The 19,586-nt window shown below is 44.7% G+C and overlaps 1 protein-coding gene across 6 annotated transcripts in view; it reads right to left on the minus strand.

Moving 5' to 3' along the window:
• The window catches only part of LOC137305671 (caspase recruitment domain-containing protein 11-like), an 86,240-nt gene extending 68,516 nt beyond the window's left edge, over positions 1–17,724 (minus strand). For 4 of the 6 annotated variants that reach the window (XR_010958734.1, XM_067974573.1, XM_067974572.1 and 1 more), the window contains exons 1-2: positions 16,501–16,709; positions 2,978–3,197 (exon numbers count right to left, since the gene is read on the minus strand). Coding sequence is in view for 5 of the 6 variants with exons in the window: in XM_067974573.1 (XP_067830674.1) it covers positions 2,978–3,197; positions 16,501–16,503 (223 nt within the window). In the remaining variant the exon portion in view is untranslated. Of the gene's footprint in view, positions 1–2,977; positions 3,198–16,500; positions 16,711–17,592 lie in introns of those variants that run through there. The other 2 variants (XM_067974571.1, XM_067974574.1) reach the window with 2 other exon arrangements.
• Between the last annotated feature and the right edge of the window lie 1,862 nt (positions 17,725–19,586).

Raw genomic sequence — 19,586 nt, forward strand, 5'->3', positions numbered from 1 at the left:
CCTTCACATCCTAATTAAACCCCACAAATTTAGCGTTGTCGCAATCTAGACTAGGCTTGTATTCCCTTCAGCTTAGAAGATTGAGGGGAGATCTCATTGAGGTGTTTAATGATTAATGGATTAGATAGAGTAGATGGAGAGAAACTATTTCCTCTGGTGGGGGGAGTCCAGAACAAGGGGGCATAACCTTAAAATTAGAGCCAGGCCGTTGAGCGGTGATGTCAGGAAGCACTTCTTCACACAAAGGGGAGTGGAAATCTGGAACTCTCTCCCCCAAAAAGCTGTTGAGGCTGGGGGTCAATTGAAAATTTCAAAACTGAGATTGATAGATTTTTGTTAGGTAAGGGGATTAAGAGTTACGGAACCAAGGCAGGTAACTGGAGTTGAGATACAGATCAGCCATGATCTAATTGAATGGCGGAACAGGCTTGAGGGGCTGAATGGCCTACTCCTGTTCCTGTGTTCCTATGAATCATTTGGTGGCACAGAAACTGAACTGTATTTGGATGAATCCACAAAAAGGAAACAGAGGGTTCAAATGGGGATACAAATCTTTTGGAGAATTTGCACTTTCTCACTGGAAGCATGCACAGGGGTTCCTGCTTATGACAATTATCCAGTGACCCCAGCATGACTGTAGAAACCAACGAGGTGAATTCACCACGTGTAACATCTCTTTGTCCGCCTCTGCCATCAATGCAGAGGAGCTTCACACGATTGTGTCAAGCGTTCTTACGTCACAAAGCATCATTTCACCTCAAGGTGAGGGCAGAGTTGGACACAGTTTGAGATTCCCCCGATGGCGGAATAGTCTACTGACAATCGCATAACAAAGAACGGGCACTTGGGTGAGGTGCTGGAGGGCTCTCAGAGCCTGTAGGATTTTACACCAACCTGTGCCAGCCTCTGAAAGAGAGGAATGGGAGGAAAGGAGAGAATCATCAACAACAACAACTTGCATTTATGTAGCGCCTTTAACTTCCCAAGGTGCTTCACAGGAGCGATTATCAAACAAAATTTGACACCGAGCCACGTAAGGAGATATTAGGACAGATGGCCAAACGTTTGGTCAAAGCGGTAGGATTTAAGGAGCGTCTTAAAGGAGGAGAGAGAGGCGGAGAGGTTCAGGGAGGGAATTCCAGAGCCTAGGACCTAGGCAGCCGAAGACACGGCCGCCAATGGTGGAGCGATGAAAATCGGGGATGCACAAGAGTCCAGAATTGGAGGAGCATAGAGATCTCGGAGGGTTGTAGGGCTGGAGGAGGTTACAGAGATAGGGAAACATCATCAATTACAAATGACCGCTGGGGGCTGCAGCAGAGAAACGCATTCATGTCGGAAATTTCCTCGGGGCTTCTGCTGCCCGCAACTCTGGCGGACGCCCCGTTTACGCACACAAATGGAATTTCTACTAAACTTTCGCCAAAGTTACGACAGCAGAGTGGAAATTCCCAGCGTAAGTGTTTAAAATCAATGAGTTACTGCCTCTGTTAAAATTATAAGCAGAGGAAAGTCATACAACATGTTAAACATTCACACACTACTGTCACCAACAGTCATTTCTAGCTTCGGAGATTTATTGACATGGTGTCTCTGACCTAACTTAATATGGTTCTGGGTCCTGTCTTTTTGAAAGCAGTGGGTGTCATGGTTGCTCCTCCTATCCATTGCGTTCTGTTTCGCTAAGGCAAGTGGCTACATGAAGAGTTCATCATTGTGATTATAAGTTTGTCACATGATAATCTACAGTTTCATCAATGGTAAACAACACAATCAGAGTGCATGGCGCTTAAATCAAGAGGAAAACAGAAAGAAAGCAGAGGTAACGGAGGGACTGGTACCATAGGAACATAGGAAGATAGGGACAGGAGTAGGCCATTTAGCCCCTCGAGCCTGTTCCGCCATTCAATGAGATCATGGCTGATCTGTAACCTAACTCCATATACCCGCCTTAGCCCCATATCTCTTAATACCTTTGGTTGACAAAAATCTATCTATCTCAGATTTAAAATTAACAATTGAGCTGGCATCAATTGCCGTTTGGGGAAGAGAATTCCAAACTTCTACCGCCCTTTGCGTGTAGAAATGTTTCCTAACTTCACTCCTGAAAGTCCTGCCTCTAATTTTTAGACTATATCCCCTAGTCCTAGACTCTCCAACCAGCAGAAATAGTTTCTCTCTATCTACCCTATCAGTTCCCCTTAATATCTTGAAAACTTCGATCAAATCACCTCTTAATCTTCTAAATTCCAGGGAATACAACCCTAGTTTGTGTAATCTCTCCTCATAATTTAACCCTTGGAGTCCAGGTATCATTCTAGTACACCAGCCCTAGCCAGTGCCTTCAGGCGAGGAGGGTAGAAAATTGGGAGGAATTTAAGGAGAATGGAGCTAGAACTGACTGGAGGTCCAGCCTCTCTAGTCCAGGTGTGGCTCAGTGGGTAACACTCTCGCCTCTGAGTCTGAAGGTTGTGAGTTCAAGACCCACTCCAGAGACTTGAGCACATAATCTAGGCTGACGTGCACTAGTGAGGGGGTGCTGCATTGTCAGTGGTGCTATCTTTTGGGTGCGATGTTAAGCTTATGCCCTCTCAGGTGGAGGAAACTGTACCCCAGCCTGAGCCAGTGTCTTTAGGTGTGGAGAGCGGAACATTTTAGGAGGGACAATGGGGCTACAGCTGACTGGAGGTCCAATACTCTGTGCCATAGGTGTCAGTGCGGTGTCAATCTCAACCAATTCTATGAGGGGATGAATCGAGTGGAAAGCACAGTGATTTCCCGACAGAAAGGGGGAAAAGATCAGAGAGGCGTTTGGTCCAGGAGCTGTTTCCATATCAAGTGATAAGATTGCAAAGGTTGGGAAATGGCCCATCTTAAGTAGGGATGATGTGAAGATTGGGCCTCAGTACGTGGTACAGCTAAAGGGCTTGAGACAAATAAGAAACAACTTATGAGAGAAAGAGTTAAGATGGCTGACTTGCACGGGTCCTCCTGGATATCAGCTGGTAGGAACGCAGGACCTCATCCTCGTCCTCCTCATCGATGACTTTGCACTGCCGCAGATATGCCGTCAGCTTGGCAGGGTTGATGGATCTCGTTAGGATGTGGCGCTTGCTTTCGATTTTCTCCCACAACTTCTCCACCTGCTCTGCATCTATCTCCTCCGGTGTCTGACCATTATCACTGTCCATCACCTCCTTTATAACAGCAAAAGAACAGATTCAGTTATGGACTTTACCTAAGTACAGACCTACTTCCAGCTCCTCCAATAATTCAACAACAACCTGCATTTATATAGCGCCTTTAACGTAGTAAAATGTCCCAAGGGGCTTCACAGGAGCGATTATCAAACAAAATATGACACCGAGCCACATAAGGAGATATTAGGACAGGTGAGCAAAAGCTTGACCAATGAGGTAGGTTTTAAGGAGCGTCTTAAAGGAGAAGAACGAGGTGGAGAGATGGAGAGGTTTAGGGAGGGAATTCCAGAGCTTAGGGCCTAGGCATCTGAAGGCACGGCCGCCAATGTTGGAGCGAAGGAAATCAGGGATGCGCAAGAGGCCAGAATTGGAGGAACTCAGAGATCTTGGAGGGTTCTAGGGCTGGAGGAGGTTACAGAGATAGGGTTTGCACTGACTAGCTGAGCCATAAAGGCTACTAAGGTCCCAGGTTTAACTCCTGGTCTGTGTTGAGTTAGCTAATTCTGCCTGAGCCAATAGTAGAAGTGACTCAATAAGCCAGAGGAGGAGAGAAAAGCCCAGAATTCCTACTTCTAATTTCTATCCAATGATCTGCACTAGAAATTGGCTTGTGTGGACATCTGGTGAGGACAAGATTCTCCTCTGTATTTGAAAGCTTTCTGGCACTCGCTATCTCAGGTCACACATTAGCCCCTGACTGATGCCAAGGCTTAAATCAGCTAATTCCACAGAGTTAATTAATCTCAACCAGGGTGACAAATGCCTCGAGTTAGAGAGGAGAAAAATCAACCGGGGTTTTCTAAATTTGTTCGTGGGAAGTGGGCATCTTCAGCTGAGCAGCATCCATTGTCCATCCCTCGCAAGTCTGAGGGCAGTAAGAGCCAAACACATAGTGGCCTGTGCAGGTAGGGGTAGCAGATTCTCCCTCCTGAAGGACACTAATGAACCAGTTGGGTTTTTACAACAAAACTGCACTGTTAAGGGCACAAATGCCCTGATTTGTAAGTATCTGAGAGGTGAACGCAGTGTAAATCTAAGGCAAGTCATGGCAGCACAGCTCGCACCCGTGATATGCTCCTCCTGCACTATGTGGGAAGTCATGGACGCTACCAGTGTCCCTGGCGACCATGTGTGCAGGAAGGGTGTCCAGCTGCAGCTACTGGCTAACCGCATTTCGGAGCTGGAGCTGCGGGTGGATTCACTGTGGAGCATCCGCGATGCTGAGACTATCGTGGATAGCACGTTCAGTGAGGTGGTCACACCGCAGGTAAAGATTACGCAGGCAGAAAGGAAATGGGTGACCGCCAGGAAGAAAGTGTACTTTAGACACTACAGATAAAGTGAAAACTAGAAGGCGTAAGGCGATTAACCCAGCATCAAAGCTGAAGGTCAGGCTAGGGTGTGTGGCCCAACTAAGAGTTCTATATACAAATGCACAGAGTATAAGGAATAAATTAAATGAACTACAGGTTCAAATTCAAATTGGAGGGTATGACATGATAGCTATTACTGAGACATGGCTGCAGGATGGTCAGGATTGGGAACTAAATATACCAGGTTATAAGGTCTACAGGAGAGATAGGGAAAATGGAAGAGGGGGAGGAGTAGCCTTAATGATTAGAGATGAAATCACTTCAATGATAAAGGAGGATATAACGAGAGGTAAGCAGCCAACAGAGACCTTATGGGTTGAATTGAGAAATAGGAAATGATCTAAGACTACAGTGGGAGTTGTTTATAGGAGCCCTGGCAGCAGCTCTGAAGTGCTAGATTGTATAAATGCAGAGATTAGACAAGCGTGTAAGAAAGGCATAGTGGTCTTAATGGGGGACTTTAACCTTCACATAGATTGGGAAAAGCAGACTAGCAACTGTCAGAAAGGTAGTGAATTTCTTGAGTGTGTCTAGGATAGTTTTCTACAGTAGTATGTCCTAGAGGCAACAAGGGGGCAAGCCATACTAGATTTAGTAATGAGTAATGAACCAGATTTAGTTAACGGCATAACTGTACGCGAACATCTATCCAATAGTGATCATAACATGATCGAGTTCAATGTAGTGTTTGAAAGGGAAAAAAGTGAGTCAGCTGCTAAGATTCTAGACTTGGACAAGGCCGACTTCAACGGGATGAGACAGAGACTGTCCACAGTAAACTGGGCAAATCTGTTAATGGGTAAAACGACTGATGATCAGTGGGAAATGTTTAAAGAAACATTTAACGTGATACAGAATCGGTTTATACCCCTGAGGGGCAAGAACTCTACTTGCCAAAAAAAACAGTCATGGACAACTAAAGAGGTGAAGGACAGTATAAGACATAAGGAAAGGGCGTACAAAAAGGCAAAAAATGGCACAGATCCTGGCGAATGGGAAAGATACAAAGATCAACAAAGGGTCACAAAACAGATAGTAAGAGCTACAAAAAGAGAGTATGAAAAGAAACTTGCAAGGGATATCAAAACCAATATGAAGAACTTTTATAGTTACATGAGGAAAAAGAGGGTGGTCAGGAGCAGTGTTGGCCCCTTAAAAACTGAAAGTGGGGAGACTGTCATTGACAATGGGGAAATGGCGGACATGTTGAACAATTACTTTGCATCAGTATTTACAGTAGAAAAAGAGGATGGCATGCCAGAAATCCCAAGAAAACTAATATTGAATCGGGGACAGGGACTCAATAAAATTAACATAAGTAAAGCAACAGTAATGAAGAAAATAATAGCACTAAAGAGTGACAAATCCCCAAGACCAGATGGTTTCCATCCCAGGGTTTTAAAGGAAGTAGGTGAGCACATTGCAGATGCCCTAACTATAATCTTTCAAAGTTCTCTAGATTCAGGAACCGTTCCTCTAGATTGGAAAATTGCACATGTCACTCTGCTTTTTAAGGAAGGAGAGAGACGGAAACCAGGGAATTATAGACCAGTTAGCCTAACATCTGTTGTGGGGAAAATGCTGGAGTCTATAATTAAGGATAGGGTGACTGAACACCTCGAGAATTTTCAGTTAATCAGAGAGAGCCAGCATGGATTTGTAAAAGGTAGGTCGTGCCTGACCATCCTGATTGAATTTTTTGAAGAGGTGACTAAAGTAGTGGACAGGGGAATGTCAATGGATGTTATTTATATGGACTTCCAGAAGGCATTTGATAAGGTCCCACATAAGAGACTGTTAGCTAAGATAGAAGCCCATGGAATCGAGGGAAAAGTACGGACTTGGTTAGGAAGTTGGCTGAACGAAAGGCGACAGAGAGTAGGGATAATGGGAAGGATACTCACATTGGCAGGATGTGACTAGTGGAGTCCCGCAGGGATCTGTCTTGGGGCCTCAATTATTCACAATATTTATTAACGACTTAGATGAAGGCATAGAAAGTCTCATATCTAAGTTTGCCGATGACACAAAGATTGGTGGCATTGTAAGCAGTGTAGATGAAAACATAAAATTACAAAGGGATATTGATAGATTAGGTGAATGGGCAAAGCTGTGGCAAATGGAATTCAATGTAGACAAATGTGAGGTCATCCACTTTGGATCAAAAAAGGATAGAACAGGGTACTTTCTAAATGGTAAAAAGTTAAAAACAGTGGATGTCCAAAGGGACTTAGGGGTTCAGGTACATAGATCATTGAAGTGTCATGAACAGGTGCAGAAAATAATCAATAAGGCTAATGGAATGTTGGCCTTTATATCTAGAGGACTAGAGTCCAAGGGGGCAGAAGTTATGCTGCAGCTATACAAAACCCTGGTTAGACCGCACCTGGAGTACTGTGAGCAGTTCTGGGCACCGCACCTTCGGAAGGACATATTGGCCTTGGAGGGAGTGCAACGTAGGTTTACTGGAATGATACCCGGACTTCAAGGGTTAAGTTACGAGGAGAGATTACACAAATTGGGGTTGTATTCTCTGGAGTTTCGAAGGTTAAGGGGTGATCTGATCGAAGTTTATAAGATATTAAGGGGAATGGATAGGGTGGATAGAGAGAAACTATTTCCGCTGGTTGGGGATTCTAGGAGTAGGGGGCACAGTCTAAAAATTAGAGCCAGACCTTTCAGGAGCGAGATTAGAAAACATTTCTACACACAAAGGGTTGTCGAAGTTTGGAACTCTCTTCCGCAAACGGCAATTGATACTAGCTCAATTGCTAAATTTAAATGTGAGATAGATAGCTTTTTGGCAACCAAAGGTATTAAGGGATCTGAGCCAAAGGCGGGTATATGGAGTTAGATCACAGATCAGCCATGATCTTATCAAATGGCGGAGCAGGCACGAGGGGCTGAATGGCCTACTCCTGTTCCTATGTTCCAAACTCAATTCCACAACTTGCCTTGGGGGAATTTGAACTTACAACCTCAAAATTGCTGGTCCAGTAATGTAACCACTAAGCGATTCAGCATTCACTGAGTGCGAGTCAGTAATTCCAGTGGTGTGTGTGTGTATGTGTGTGTGTGTTTCTGTGTTCGTGTATGTGTGTCCGTGTGTGTGTGTCTGTATGTGTGTGTCCGTGTGTGTATGTGTGTGTGTATGTGAGGGCGTGGTTGTATGTCTGTGTGTGTCTGTGTGTGTGTCCATGTGTGTGTGTGGGCGTGTGTCCATGTGTGTCTGCGTGTGTGTCCGTGTGTGTGTGTGAGCCTGGGTGTATATCTGTGTGTGTGTCTGTGCGTGTGTTCGTGTGTGCGTGGTCAGGATAATTCTTAGCTGTGATGTTATATAGTCAAATAACCAGCCAACGCCCACTCTGTAAGAAAAGGGGAATTATTTTTACTGACAAAACCAAAACAATAAAGGCCCTCGGGCGAGATACCAAAATAATGCAGGGAAAAATGTTTCCTACAACAATGACTTACATTTATATTGTAGATTTAACATAAAACATGGCCTAAGGTGCTACATACATATAAACAGAAAGGAAACAGAACAGTAGAGAAAGAGATTAAGAAAGGGCAGAAGTGGGGGTGGGGTCAAAAGCCTTGTCAAAAAGATGGGTTTTGTGATGGCTTTTAATGGAGCATAAATAATTGGAGAGGTGAAGGGCTTTAGGGAGGGAGCTCCATCGAATAAGTCCAAGGCGGCTGGAGGCTAGTCACTTATGATGGGATGAAAGGGAGATAAGGATACACAAAGTAAGAGGACCGAAGGGTGACAGGTGGCACATAAAGGCTGGAGAACGTTGCAGCGATCGGGTGGGGCAAGATCCCTAGAGGCTTTAAAGATGAGGACGAGGATTTTAAATTTAATACGTTTGGGGGATGGGGAGCAAGTGTAGGTCAGCGAGGATTGGGGTGATGAACAATCAGGACAATGCGGGCTAGGATATGGGCAGCTGTATTTTGGAAAAGTTGGAACTTGCAGACGGTGGAATTGGGAGGCCAGAAAGGAGGGCATTGGAATAATCGCGTCTAGAGGTGACAAGAGCATGGAGAAGGGTTTCAGCTGAGGAAGGGGAGGAGGTGGACTATTGCAATAAGTTGAAATAGACAGTCTTGGTGATGAACATAGGAACAGGAGTAGGCCATTCAGCCCCTTGAGCCTGTTCCGCAATTTAATTAGATCATGGCTGATCTTATCTTAACTCTATCTCCCCACCTTGGTTACGTAACCCTTAATTTCCTTGCCTAACAAAAATCTACCAATGTCAGTTTGAATATTTTTAATTGACCCCCAGCCTCCGCAGTTTTTTGGGGGAGAGAGTTCCAGATTTCCACTACTCTTTGTGTGAAGAAGTGCTTCCTGACATCATCCTTGAATGGCCTGGCTCTAATTTTAAGGTTATGCCCCCTTGTTCTGGTCTCCCCCACCAGAGGAAATAGTTTCTCTCTATCAACCCTATCAATTTAAACACCTCAATTAGATCACCCCTTAATCTTCGATACTCAAGCGAATACAAGCCTAGTCTACACAACCCGGCCTCATAATTTAACCACTTTAGCCCCAGAAATCTTTCTGGTGAATCTTTGCTGCACCCCCTCCAAGGCCAATATATCCTTCCTGTGGTGCGGTGCCCAGAACTGAACGCAAAATACAATATGGAGTTTGAAGCTCAGGTCCTGGTCAAACAGGATGCTCGAAGAATTCGGGATAGTCCTGTTCAGCCTGAGTGAGTGGTCAGGGAGGGGCTAAGTTTATGGCTTCAATCTTCCCAATGCCCTTGAGTTCCTCTTCGGTTGTTAAGAGGACTCACTCTTACCTCTTATTAATTTAATGAGAAACAATCTCACGGTTAAAACTTATAATTATTGATTACTGTAAAACCTGGTGTATAGATTGCATCTGATTTATAAATAACATCAACATCTTTTACACCAGGTAGCCCAAAAGTACAGGATCACCCTGAATAAGTCGCACCATTGGTTTGTAGATCACGGAATAGTTGAGGCGAATAGCATAGATGTATTTAAGGGGAAGCTAGATAAGTACATGAGGGAGAAAGGAATAGAAGGATATTGTGATAGGGTTAGATGAAGAGGGGTGGGAGGAGGCTCGTGTGGAGCTCAAACGCCGGCATAGACCAGTTGGGCCGAATGGCCTGTTTCTGTGCTGTAGACTCTATGTAATTCTATGTGATTCTAAAGTACTTCAACTACATGTAGGCACTTTTTATTAAATGCCGAATTAATGAACATCTTCCTCATCGGCCAATGTCCAATCCCCACAAGACCAGACACTCCAGGGGCATGAGGTGCAATGATCCTCTCCAGATGTTGCATGACATGATATCCCGGCATTTAAACTCGTTTCCAGCTCTGTTTGGAGCGTATTTTTCATGAGGGTAAATTGGAAAGTCTGCATCGGGCAGAGCTGCCTTGATGTAGAGAAGATGTTTCCCTTGTTGGGGGGAGTCCAGAACTAGGGTCCATAAATATGAGATAGTCACTAATAAATCCAATAATGAATTCGGGAGAAACTTCTTTACTCAGAGAGTGGTTAGAATGTGGAACTCGCTACCGCATGGAGTAGTTGAGGCAAATAACATAGATGCATTTAAGAGGAAGCTAGATAAGTACATGAGGGAGAAAGGAACAGAAGGATATTGTGATAGGGTTAGATGAAGAGGGGTGGGAGGAGACTCGTGTGGTGCAGTTGGGCTGAATGGCCTGTTTCTGTGCAGTAAATTCTATGTAATTCTATTTTAAAATGTAAAATCAGAAAGATAGCTGAACATAGCTGTGGGTTACCGGTTTCCTGAGCTCTGTGATGAACTTGCTCATTTAGCACAATACGGTCTGTTGCTATGGCGATACCAGTGCGTGTCATAGTCAACAATAAGAACCAGTTGGCAATTGTCACTGTTTCCATAGAAATAAGTACAAATGCTTTAAAACTGCAATTCCTCTACTAACAGGTCATTTTTACGTTCCCTCTATGCAATCCTCAGCTGTTCTGTTGGGTTAAATACAATATTGAAAACTGCCCCTCGCACTCCCAGGTTTATACATTAAATCTTAGGAATGTCAAATTCAAAACATTTCTCCCACGTTTCAGCGGAAGAAGACAAAGTTGTCCAATAAATCGGCATTTAATAAATGTGCCCACGTGTAGTTGAAGTACTTTAGAATGATGTGGAGATGCCGGTGATGGACTGGGGTGGACAAATGTAAGGACTCTTACAACACCAGGTTATAGTCCAACAGTTTTATTTTAAAATTACAAGCTTTCGGAGATTATCCCCTTCGTCACGTGAATCACCTGACGAAGGGGATAATCTCCGAAAGCTTGTGATTTTAAAATAAAATTGTTGGACTATAACCTGGTGTTGTAAGATTCCTTACTTTAGAATGAGTCACAGGGTTACCTAGAATTACACAGAGTCTACAGCACAGAAACAGGCCATTCGGCCCAACTGGTCCACGTTGGCTTTTACGCTCCACACGAACCTCCTCCCACCCCTTGTTAGACTATGCCAGTGTCCAGTAAAAATGTAACAAAAGTATCAAAGAATTGTTTTTACGCCGTGTATGTTATCATGAAATATATGGAACCACACATACTGTACAAATCATACATCTGTATCAACTATGTTTATTTTAGGTAGCCACATTTACTTAGCATATTAAGGTGGTTCACTTGGGGGATGTGTATTTAAAGCCCACAGTTCACACTTTGTTTGAGTTTTATCGGCATAGTAGAATGGCATGTCTGAGAAAGGGCGTTCCCCTGAAGGGATAAGGGGAACGTTAAGAGCTCTGCCACTGTTTAGAACACATTAATGTCACCAGCCCAATTTCCTCATCAATTAAGTCAGATGTTAAGTCAGGGTACCACATGATCTTCAGCTAACAGTATATGAAGAGAAAGCTCAAACACAGGTTCAGCGTAGAGGATCCCCCCAGATGAAGCAGGCTAAGTTTGTCAAGGCGGACGTGCTGGCAGGAGCCTAACGCCCGTGTAAGAAGGGAAGAAGTCTGCAGAAGGCAGGATCCACAGGAGGTGGGGGCGTGAGGCCGCGAGAGGCCAAAGCACGAGCTCTACCCGGCGTGGAAGAGGGTAACATATCTCCAGTTTCCATTCTGTAAACTGCTGCTTAAATAGTGAGTGTGTTAAAGTGTTGTTTGTAATGAAGTACCTGCCACCATAACCAATTGGTGTCAACTCAAATCTTTCGGAGCTGGGAAATGAGTAGCGGAGCAAGGGCTCCCTAAACGGCCGCAGACCGTCTATTCCCAATACCCTCTTCATCTAACTCTATATCCTTCTATCACTTTCTCCCTCATGGGTTTTCAATTTTTCCTCCTTTCCTTCCTGAAGGCGTTGCTTTCTACTGGAGTTGAGACTGGAAATCCTGCGGTGTAGACAATGGGGTAGATCTTGACTTTTGGGCGATGGTGTAAAGATGGGCGACAGCGAGTCGGCGATATCTTCCGATTTGAAGTCAATGGCAATAAAAACCGGGAGAGGTGTACAACAGGCTACCAATTCACCACCACCCGTCTTACACGAGCACACAGAAACCGAGATCTACCCCAGTGAGTCTCAGCAGAATATGTCGCGGGAGGAAGTGGGGAACAGAGCAAAAGGCTATCCGCTCCTTACCCAGCGTCCGCGCACACACGCACTTTGCAGCAAGGGTCTCCGCATAGTGATCAGGGGAGGGAACCTGGCTAGTTTCCCTCTTTGCTTGGGAGGGGAGGGGGGGGGGGTCTCTAATCTGCCTAGGCTCCCTGCACATAGAGAACGTTCACAGGGAGTCAGTCGTCCAAGCTGACTGAGTACCAGCCCTGAAACCTGGTCAGCCAGCAGCATAGAATGATACAGCACAGAAGGAGACCATTCGGCCCATCGTGCCTATGGCCGGCTCTTCGAAAGAGCTAGCCAATTAGTCCCACTCCCCCACTCTTTCCCCATAGCCCTACAAATATTTCCCCTTCAAGTATTTATCCAATTCCCTTTTGAAAGTTACTATTGAATCTGCTTCCACCGCCTTTTCAGGCAGTGCGTTCCAGATCATTACAAGTCGCTGCATAAAAAAATTTCTCCTCATCTCCCCTCTGGTTCTTTTGCCAATTACCTTAAATCTGTGTCCTCTGGTTACCGACCCTTCTGCCACTGGAAACAGTTTCTCCTTATTTACTTTATCAAAACCCTTCATGATTTTGAACACCTCTATCAAATCTCCCCTTAACCTTCCCTGCTCGAAGGAGAACAATCCCAGCTTCTCCAGTCTCTCCACATAACTGAAGTCCCTCATCCCTGGTACCATTCTGGTAAATCTCCTCTGCCCCCTCTCCAAGGCCTTAAAGGGGAAACCTTTTTTTTCTTCTTTAAAGAGCAGCATCTGCTGACTAATGGCTAAATGGGGCAACGGTGGGCAAAGTGGCCCCTTTCAGTGATGAAGCCCTGGTTATCCTGCTGCAGGAGATGCAATGGACCATCCTCCTGCCAGACGGCAGCAGCTCTGGCTGCCTGGAATGAGGTGGCGCAGCAGACGAACAAAGTCTCCCAGGTCAACGGCAAATGCAGAAGTGCCAAGGTAAGGCCTGGCCTGCTCTAGCGCTCGTGCAGCCAGCTTTCATTGGCAAGGCTAACTCCGTGGGCAGAGCCTGGACTGAACTCAGATCTGATTTGCTTCACTAACCTATATCTATGCAAGGTCTAGGCATAGCTCCTGGTAAACTGGTGGACAACATCCACTGGGGAAATTGGGTCTACAATATGTGCGAGGTTGCCCACCCAATCTTACAACCCACACCTGCTGCACAGAAGGCTCCATTCCACTGACAAGGCCTCAAAAATTTGGGCTGCGTAGCCAGAAATGACTGTTGGCCATACTGGTGGACCAACACTTAACACTGACGTGTAACATTCCTCTGCTGTTTTAGTAGAGGCACTGCCATGTTAAATGTTAAACGGGTTAACGCCCCAGTTAAGGTAGGGAGAGAGGAATCACGTTAAGCATTGCCTCGCTAACATCGCCAGCATTGGCTTTTAGGCTGTAATTTTTCCTTGCTTTCCTTCACTGCGGTACTGAGGGAGTGCTGCACTGTCGGAGGTGCCGTCTTTCAGATGAGACGTTAATCCGAGGCCCCGTCTGCCCTCTCGGGCGGACGTAAACGATCCCATGGCACTATTTCGCAGAAGAGCAGGGGGAGTTCTCCCCCGGTGTCCTGACTTTATCCCTCAACCAACATCACTAAAAAAACAGATTATCTGCTCATTACCGCATTGCTGTTTGTGGGACCTTGCTGTGCGCAAATTGGCTGCCGCGTTTCCTACATTACAACAGTGACGACACTTCAAAAGTACTTCATTGGCTGTAAAGCGCTTTGGGACGTCCTGAGGTCGTGAAAGGCGCTATATAAATGCGTGTCCTTTCTTCCTTATTAAAGTTAAAACAATCATGGCAAAGTATGAGTTCCCTTGGGGAGATCCAGCATGCCAGAGCTTGTGTTGGAACAAGGCTGGTGCCAAAAACACTTTGTTGTTCATTGCTACCGTTTGATCAGTCAGCTGATTGTGTTAAGTCTGATACTGTGACATAATGAAGACCAGCATTTGATGGAGGAGTTCAAACGAACTACAAATACATGGAGCCAACATGCTGCGGGGGCTGGAGAGATGTGAAAGGACGGAAGGAATTGACTCTTCCAATGCTCTCCTGGCCAGCCTCCCATCTAACACCCTCCGTAAACTTGAACTCGTCCAGAAACCTCTGCCGCCCGTATCCCAACTCGCGCCAAGTCTCGTTCACCCATCACCGCTGTGCTCGCCGACCGACACTGGCTCTTGCTTAATTGAGGAGGAGAGAGGCCATGGAGGAAAGTAAACTGAAGAAACACTGAGTCAAAACACACAGCATTCATTAGGGATCGGCCAGATTCGTAGGGGAAAGGCAGAGGGGCCCGTGACACTAGAGCAATATAACAACAGCTTCGACCTCAGCACAGTGAGAATGTAACATAAAAAAAATTGCAACAGTGAGTGAGATTGGAGGCGAGAAGTGAAAGAAAGGATTCCCTATTCTCTGACAAACTTTTTATTTTGTTTCTTCTCCACCAAGTGATAGGGCAGGGGAGCCTCCCCGGGCAGACAGCACTGTCCGAGTCTTAGACATGCTTTGGCTGTAAGGAGAGGGAAGCCTTGTCCTGATGTAGCCAGCTTGCTCCGCTGAAAGCTTCATCTCCTCATAGCTGACTGTAAAGAGGCAATCGGCAGAGGCAATGGAGCAGGTTATTGCCACACCACCGTTCGGGCCCAGAACATGAACGAGAGAATAAAACAAACACTTTAATACTTGGTAAAATAGTTGGTCCCTGGACAGGACCAAATTGGCCTCATTCTATGCTGAGATTTCCCTGATTCTTTGAGTTATTGAGTTAATTTAGATAACTTAAGCTAGATAAGTACATAAGGGAGAAAGGACTAGTAGGATACGCTGATGGTTATATAAAGAGGGGTGGGGTGAGGCTCGTGTGGAGCATAAACACCTGGATAGACCAGTTGGGCCGAATGGCCTGTTTCTGTGCAGTAAACTCTATGCATTCTATGTAATTTGGAAGAAAGCAAACTGGATATTGTGAGCATACTTCCAAATACTGTTATCAATCTGCAATTGCAGAATAACAGCTGAAGAAGAGGCCAAACAGGGCTTCTGTAAAGCTGTAGTGACAATTCTTGAGGTACAATATAAAAAAAACTGGTATTGCTACAAGTGCTTGTGCACATGAGCTGTACACACTTAGACAGGAGCTGTACTGTGCGTGCACATGAGCTGTACCTATTTTACCGTACTGTGCTTGTAATGAGGTGTATGTATCTATATAGGAGCTGTACAGTGCTTGTAATGAGGCATATGTATCTGTATAGGAGCTATACAATGCTTGTAATGAGGCGTATGTATCTATATAGGAGCTATACAGTGCTTGTAATGAGGTGTTTGTATCTATATAGGAGCTATACAGTGCTTGTAATGAGGCGTATGTATCTATATAGGAGCTGTACAGTGCTTGTAATGAGGTGTATGTATCTATATAGGAGCTGTACAGTGCTTGTAATGAGGTGTATGTATCTATATAGGAGCTGTACAGTGCTTGTAATGAGGCATATGTATCTATATAGGAGCTATACAATGCTTGTAATGAGGTGTTTGTATCTATATAGGAGCTGTGCCATGCTTCAACACAAGCTATATGCATTTAAATAAGAGCCAGACTGTGCTTGTACACAACCTGTACAGATTTATATGGGTACAGTATCACACTTGTACACAACTTGTACAGATTTATAAGGGTACAGTATCACACTTGTACACAACTTGTACAGATTTATAAGGGTACAGTATCACACTTGTACACAACTTATAAAGATTTATATGGGTACAGTATCACACTTGTACACAACTTGTAAAGATTTATAAGGGTACAGTATCACCCGTGTACACAACCTGTACAGATTTATATGGGTACCGTATCACACTTGTACACAACTTTTACAGATTTATATGGGCACAGTATCACACTTGTACACAACCTGTACAGATTTATACGGGTACAGTATCACCCTTGTACGGGAGCTGTAAAGGTCTATGTGGTTATATTATTTAAGACTCAGGACTGGCTGGTCAAACACACCTCTTTTACTTTAGTACTCTTCAGTGTTAATGCTGGCATACCGACCACCCAGAGCTGCTGTACGGAGTAACACAAGCTACCATTGCACGGCTAGCTTTCCCCCGGCAGGTATGGATAGGTCCCCACAAACCACACACAGCTTGTGAAAGAGCTGCCTCTCTCTACTAGAGCTTTCTTTTTCGCAAGCCTTGCAAACCTTAGGGCGAAACAGTGCTGTAAAAAGTTTTGTAACTTACCATTCATGCGTCTGGAGTGTTAAAGGCAACGATCTCTGCCTCTAGACTCAGGGACGATAGAGAGGGAGAGGCCAGACCAGTTCTTATCTACTGCCCGGGTGATGACGAGCGAAATAATAAAGGTGAAGTTGACTCTCTCTTGTTTTCTTGCTGTGAGTCAAGGAGCCTGTCTGGACGAGCGCAATGTGAATGTTTGAAGAGCAGTCCCTTGAACGTGCTGCTGATCTATGTACTTTAGAATGCTCAGCTAGTTTACTAATATATCCGGAGGTGTGTTCCAACATTCCCAACCTTCACTGTGAAGGGAACACCTCCCATTTCCAAAAGAGAAGGTGCACAGTTTAAAATAGAGACTCGTTATTATAGACCCGGGATAGACTCAGGATTATTGACCCGGGATAGACTCCCGTTTGTAGACTCGGGATAGACTCAGGATTATTGACCCGGGATAGACTGCCGTTTATAGACCCGGGATAGACTCAGGATTATTGACCCGGGATAGACTCCCGTTTATAGACCCGGGATAGACTCGGGATTATTGACCCGAGATAGACTCCCGTTTATAGACCCGGGATAGACTCAGGATTACAAACTCCCGTTTGTAGACTCGGGATAGACTCAGGATTATAAACTCACGTTTATAGACCCAGGATAGACTCAGGATTATTGACCCAGGATAGACTCATGATTTTATTGACCCGGGATAGACTCAGGATTATAAACTCAGTTGATAGACTCAGGATAGACTCATGATTATAAACTCACGTTTATTGACCCGGGATAGACTCATGATTATAGACTCATGTGTATAGACGTGGGATAGTCTCAGGATTATAAACTCAAGTTTGTAGACTCGGGATAGACTCAGGATTATTGACCCGGGATAGACTCATGATTATAAACTCAAGTTTGTAGACTCGGGATAGACTCAGGATTATTGACCCAGGATAGACTCAGGATTATAAACTCACCTTTATAGACCCGGGACAGACTCAGGATTATAAACTCATGTTTGTAGATTCGGTATAGGCTAACGATTATGGATAGAATCACAATTTTGGCCCCGGGATAGACTCAGGATTATAAACTCACCTTTATAGACTCGGGATACAATCGCGATTATAGATTTGGGATTGACTCGGGTTATCAAGCTCTCAGTTACGGGCTCAGGATTATAGATTCACAATAAAACAGAAAATGCTGGAAAATCTCAGCAAGTGAGGCAGCATCTGTAGAGAAAGAAACAGAGTTAACGTTTCAGGTCGAAGACCTTTGGTCAGGAGATAGATTCACAATTATAGACTCAGGATTACAGACATGGTATTGAGTCAAGATTATAGACTGGGCATAGATTCAAGTCTATGAACATAGGATATCAGTATCATATTCCAAGATTTTTACCTATTTGGCTGAGAAGGGGTTTTGGGTTAATTTAATTTGTAATATTGCCATTAAGGTAAATTCGGTCCAAAAGGGGTTAACATTATGTGGAGAGACTAGAGAGGCTGGGATTGTTCTTAGAGCAAAGAGATTTAATAGAGGTGTTCAAAATGATGAGGGGTTTTGATACTGGATAGGGAGAAATTGTTTCCACTGACTGGAGAGTCAGTAACCAGAGGACACAGATTTAACATATTTGGCAAAAAATGCCAGGGAGGAAATGAGGAGAATTTTTTTTCACTCAGCGAGTTGTTCTGATCTGGAATGCGCTGCCTGAAAGGGCGGTGGAAGCAGATTCAATAATAACTTTCAAAAGGGAATTGGATAAATACTTGAAAAGGAAAAAAATTGCAGGTATGGGGAAAGAGCAGAGGAGTGGGACTAATTGGATAACTCCTTCAAAGAGCCAGCACAGGCACAATGGGCCGAATGGCCTCCTTCTGTGCTGTATGATTCTCTGATTCTATTCCATAACTCCAAGTAACACACGTACCAGTTTAGACAATGAGGTTCGTCCAACACCTCAGAGAGGTATTTGCACCTGTGATGTTAGAATGGTTTCCAATTCATTGAGGATGGAATTCCAGCGAGACAGGCAATGTCATTGCTGTGGCTTCCACATCAAGGGGTGAGGTGGTGGGTTTGATTGGCAACTTGACCAACCGATACTCAACACAGAGAGCTGGTGGAAGGACAGAGGTCAAGCTTTAGGCTGTCTCTCACGCTGGGGGAGGGTCATTTTAACTACGGTCGAGGGTGCAAAATGGGCAATAATCGAATCGGCTGCCTGTTATACGCCCCGTCCATTGACGTAAATGGAAGGGGGAATCAGGTGTGTCGTTTAATGGGTGTCCATAGAATCATAGAAAGGTTACAGCATGGAAGGAGGCCATTCGGCCCATCGAGTCAATGCCAGCTCTATGCAAGAGCAATCCAGCTAGTCCCGTTCCCCTGCCCTATTCCCGTAGCACTGCAATTTTTTTTCCCTTTTGGTACTTATCCAGTTCCCTTTTGAAGGCCATGATTGAATCTGCCTCCACCACCCCCCTGGACAGTGCATTCCAGATCCTAACCACTCGCTGTGTGAAAAAGTTTTTCCTCATATCACCTTTGGTTCTTTTGCCAATCACCTTAAATCTATGTCCTCTGGTTCTTGACCCTTCTGCCAATGGGAACAGTTTCTCTCTGTCCACTCTGTCTACACCCTTCGTGATTTTGAATACCTCTATCAAATCTCCTCTCAACCTTCTCTGTTCCAAGGAGAACAACCCCAGCTTCTCCAGTCTATCCATGTAACTAAAGTCCCTCATCCTTGGAATCATTCTAGTAAATCTCTTCTGCACCCTCTCTAAGGCCTTCACATCCTTCCTAAAGTGTGGTGCCCAAAACTGGACACAATACACCAGTTGTGGTCGAATCAGTGTTTTATAAAGGTTCATCATGACTTCCTTGCTTTTGTACTCTATGCCTCTATTTATAAAGCCCAGCATCCTGTATGCTTTTTTAACCGCTTTCTCAACCTGCCCTATCACCTTCAATGATCAAGATATTGAGCAGATAAAGGCACGCTCCAATTCATACAGTGTGAGAGCTCATCTACAGGAGTGGTCGTTGGCACTGAACTTGAGGAAAATATATGAGATAAA

Source organism: Heptranchias perlo, chromosome 40 (assembly GCF_035084215.1).
Source record: "Heptranchias perlo isolate sHepPer1 chromosome 40, sHepPer1.hap1, whole genome shotgun sequence".
Taxonomy (NCBI): Eukaryota; Metazoa; Chordata; class Chondrichthyes; order Hexanchiformes; family Hexanchidae; genus Heptranchias; species Heptranchias perlo.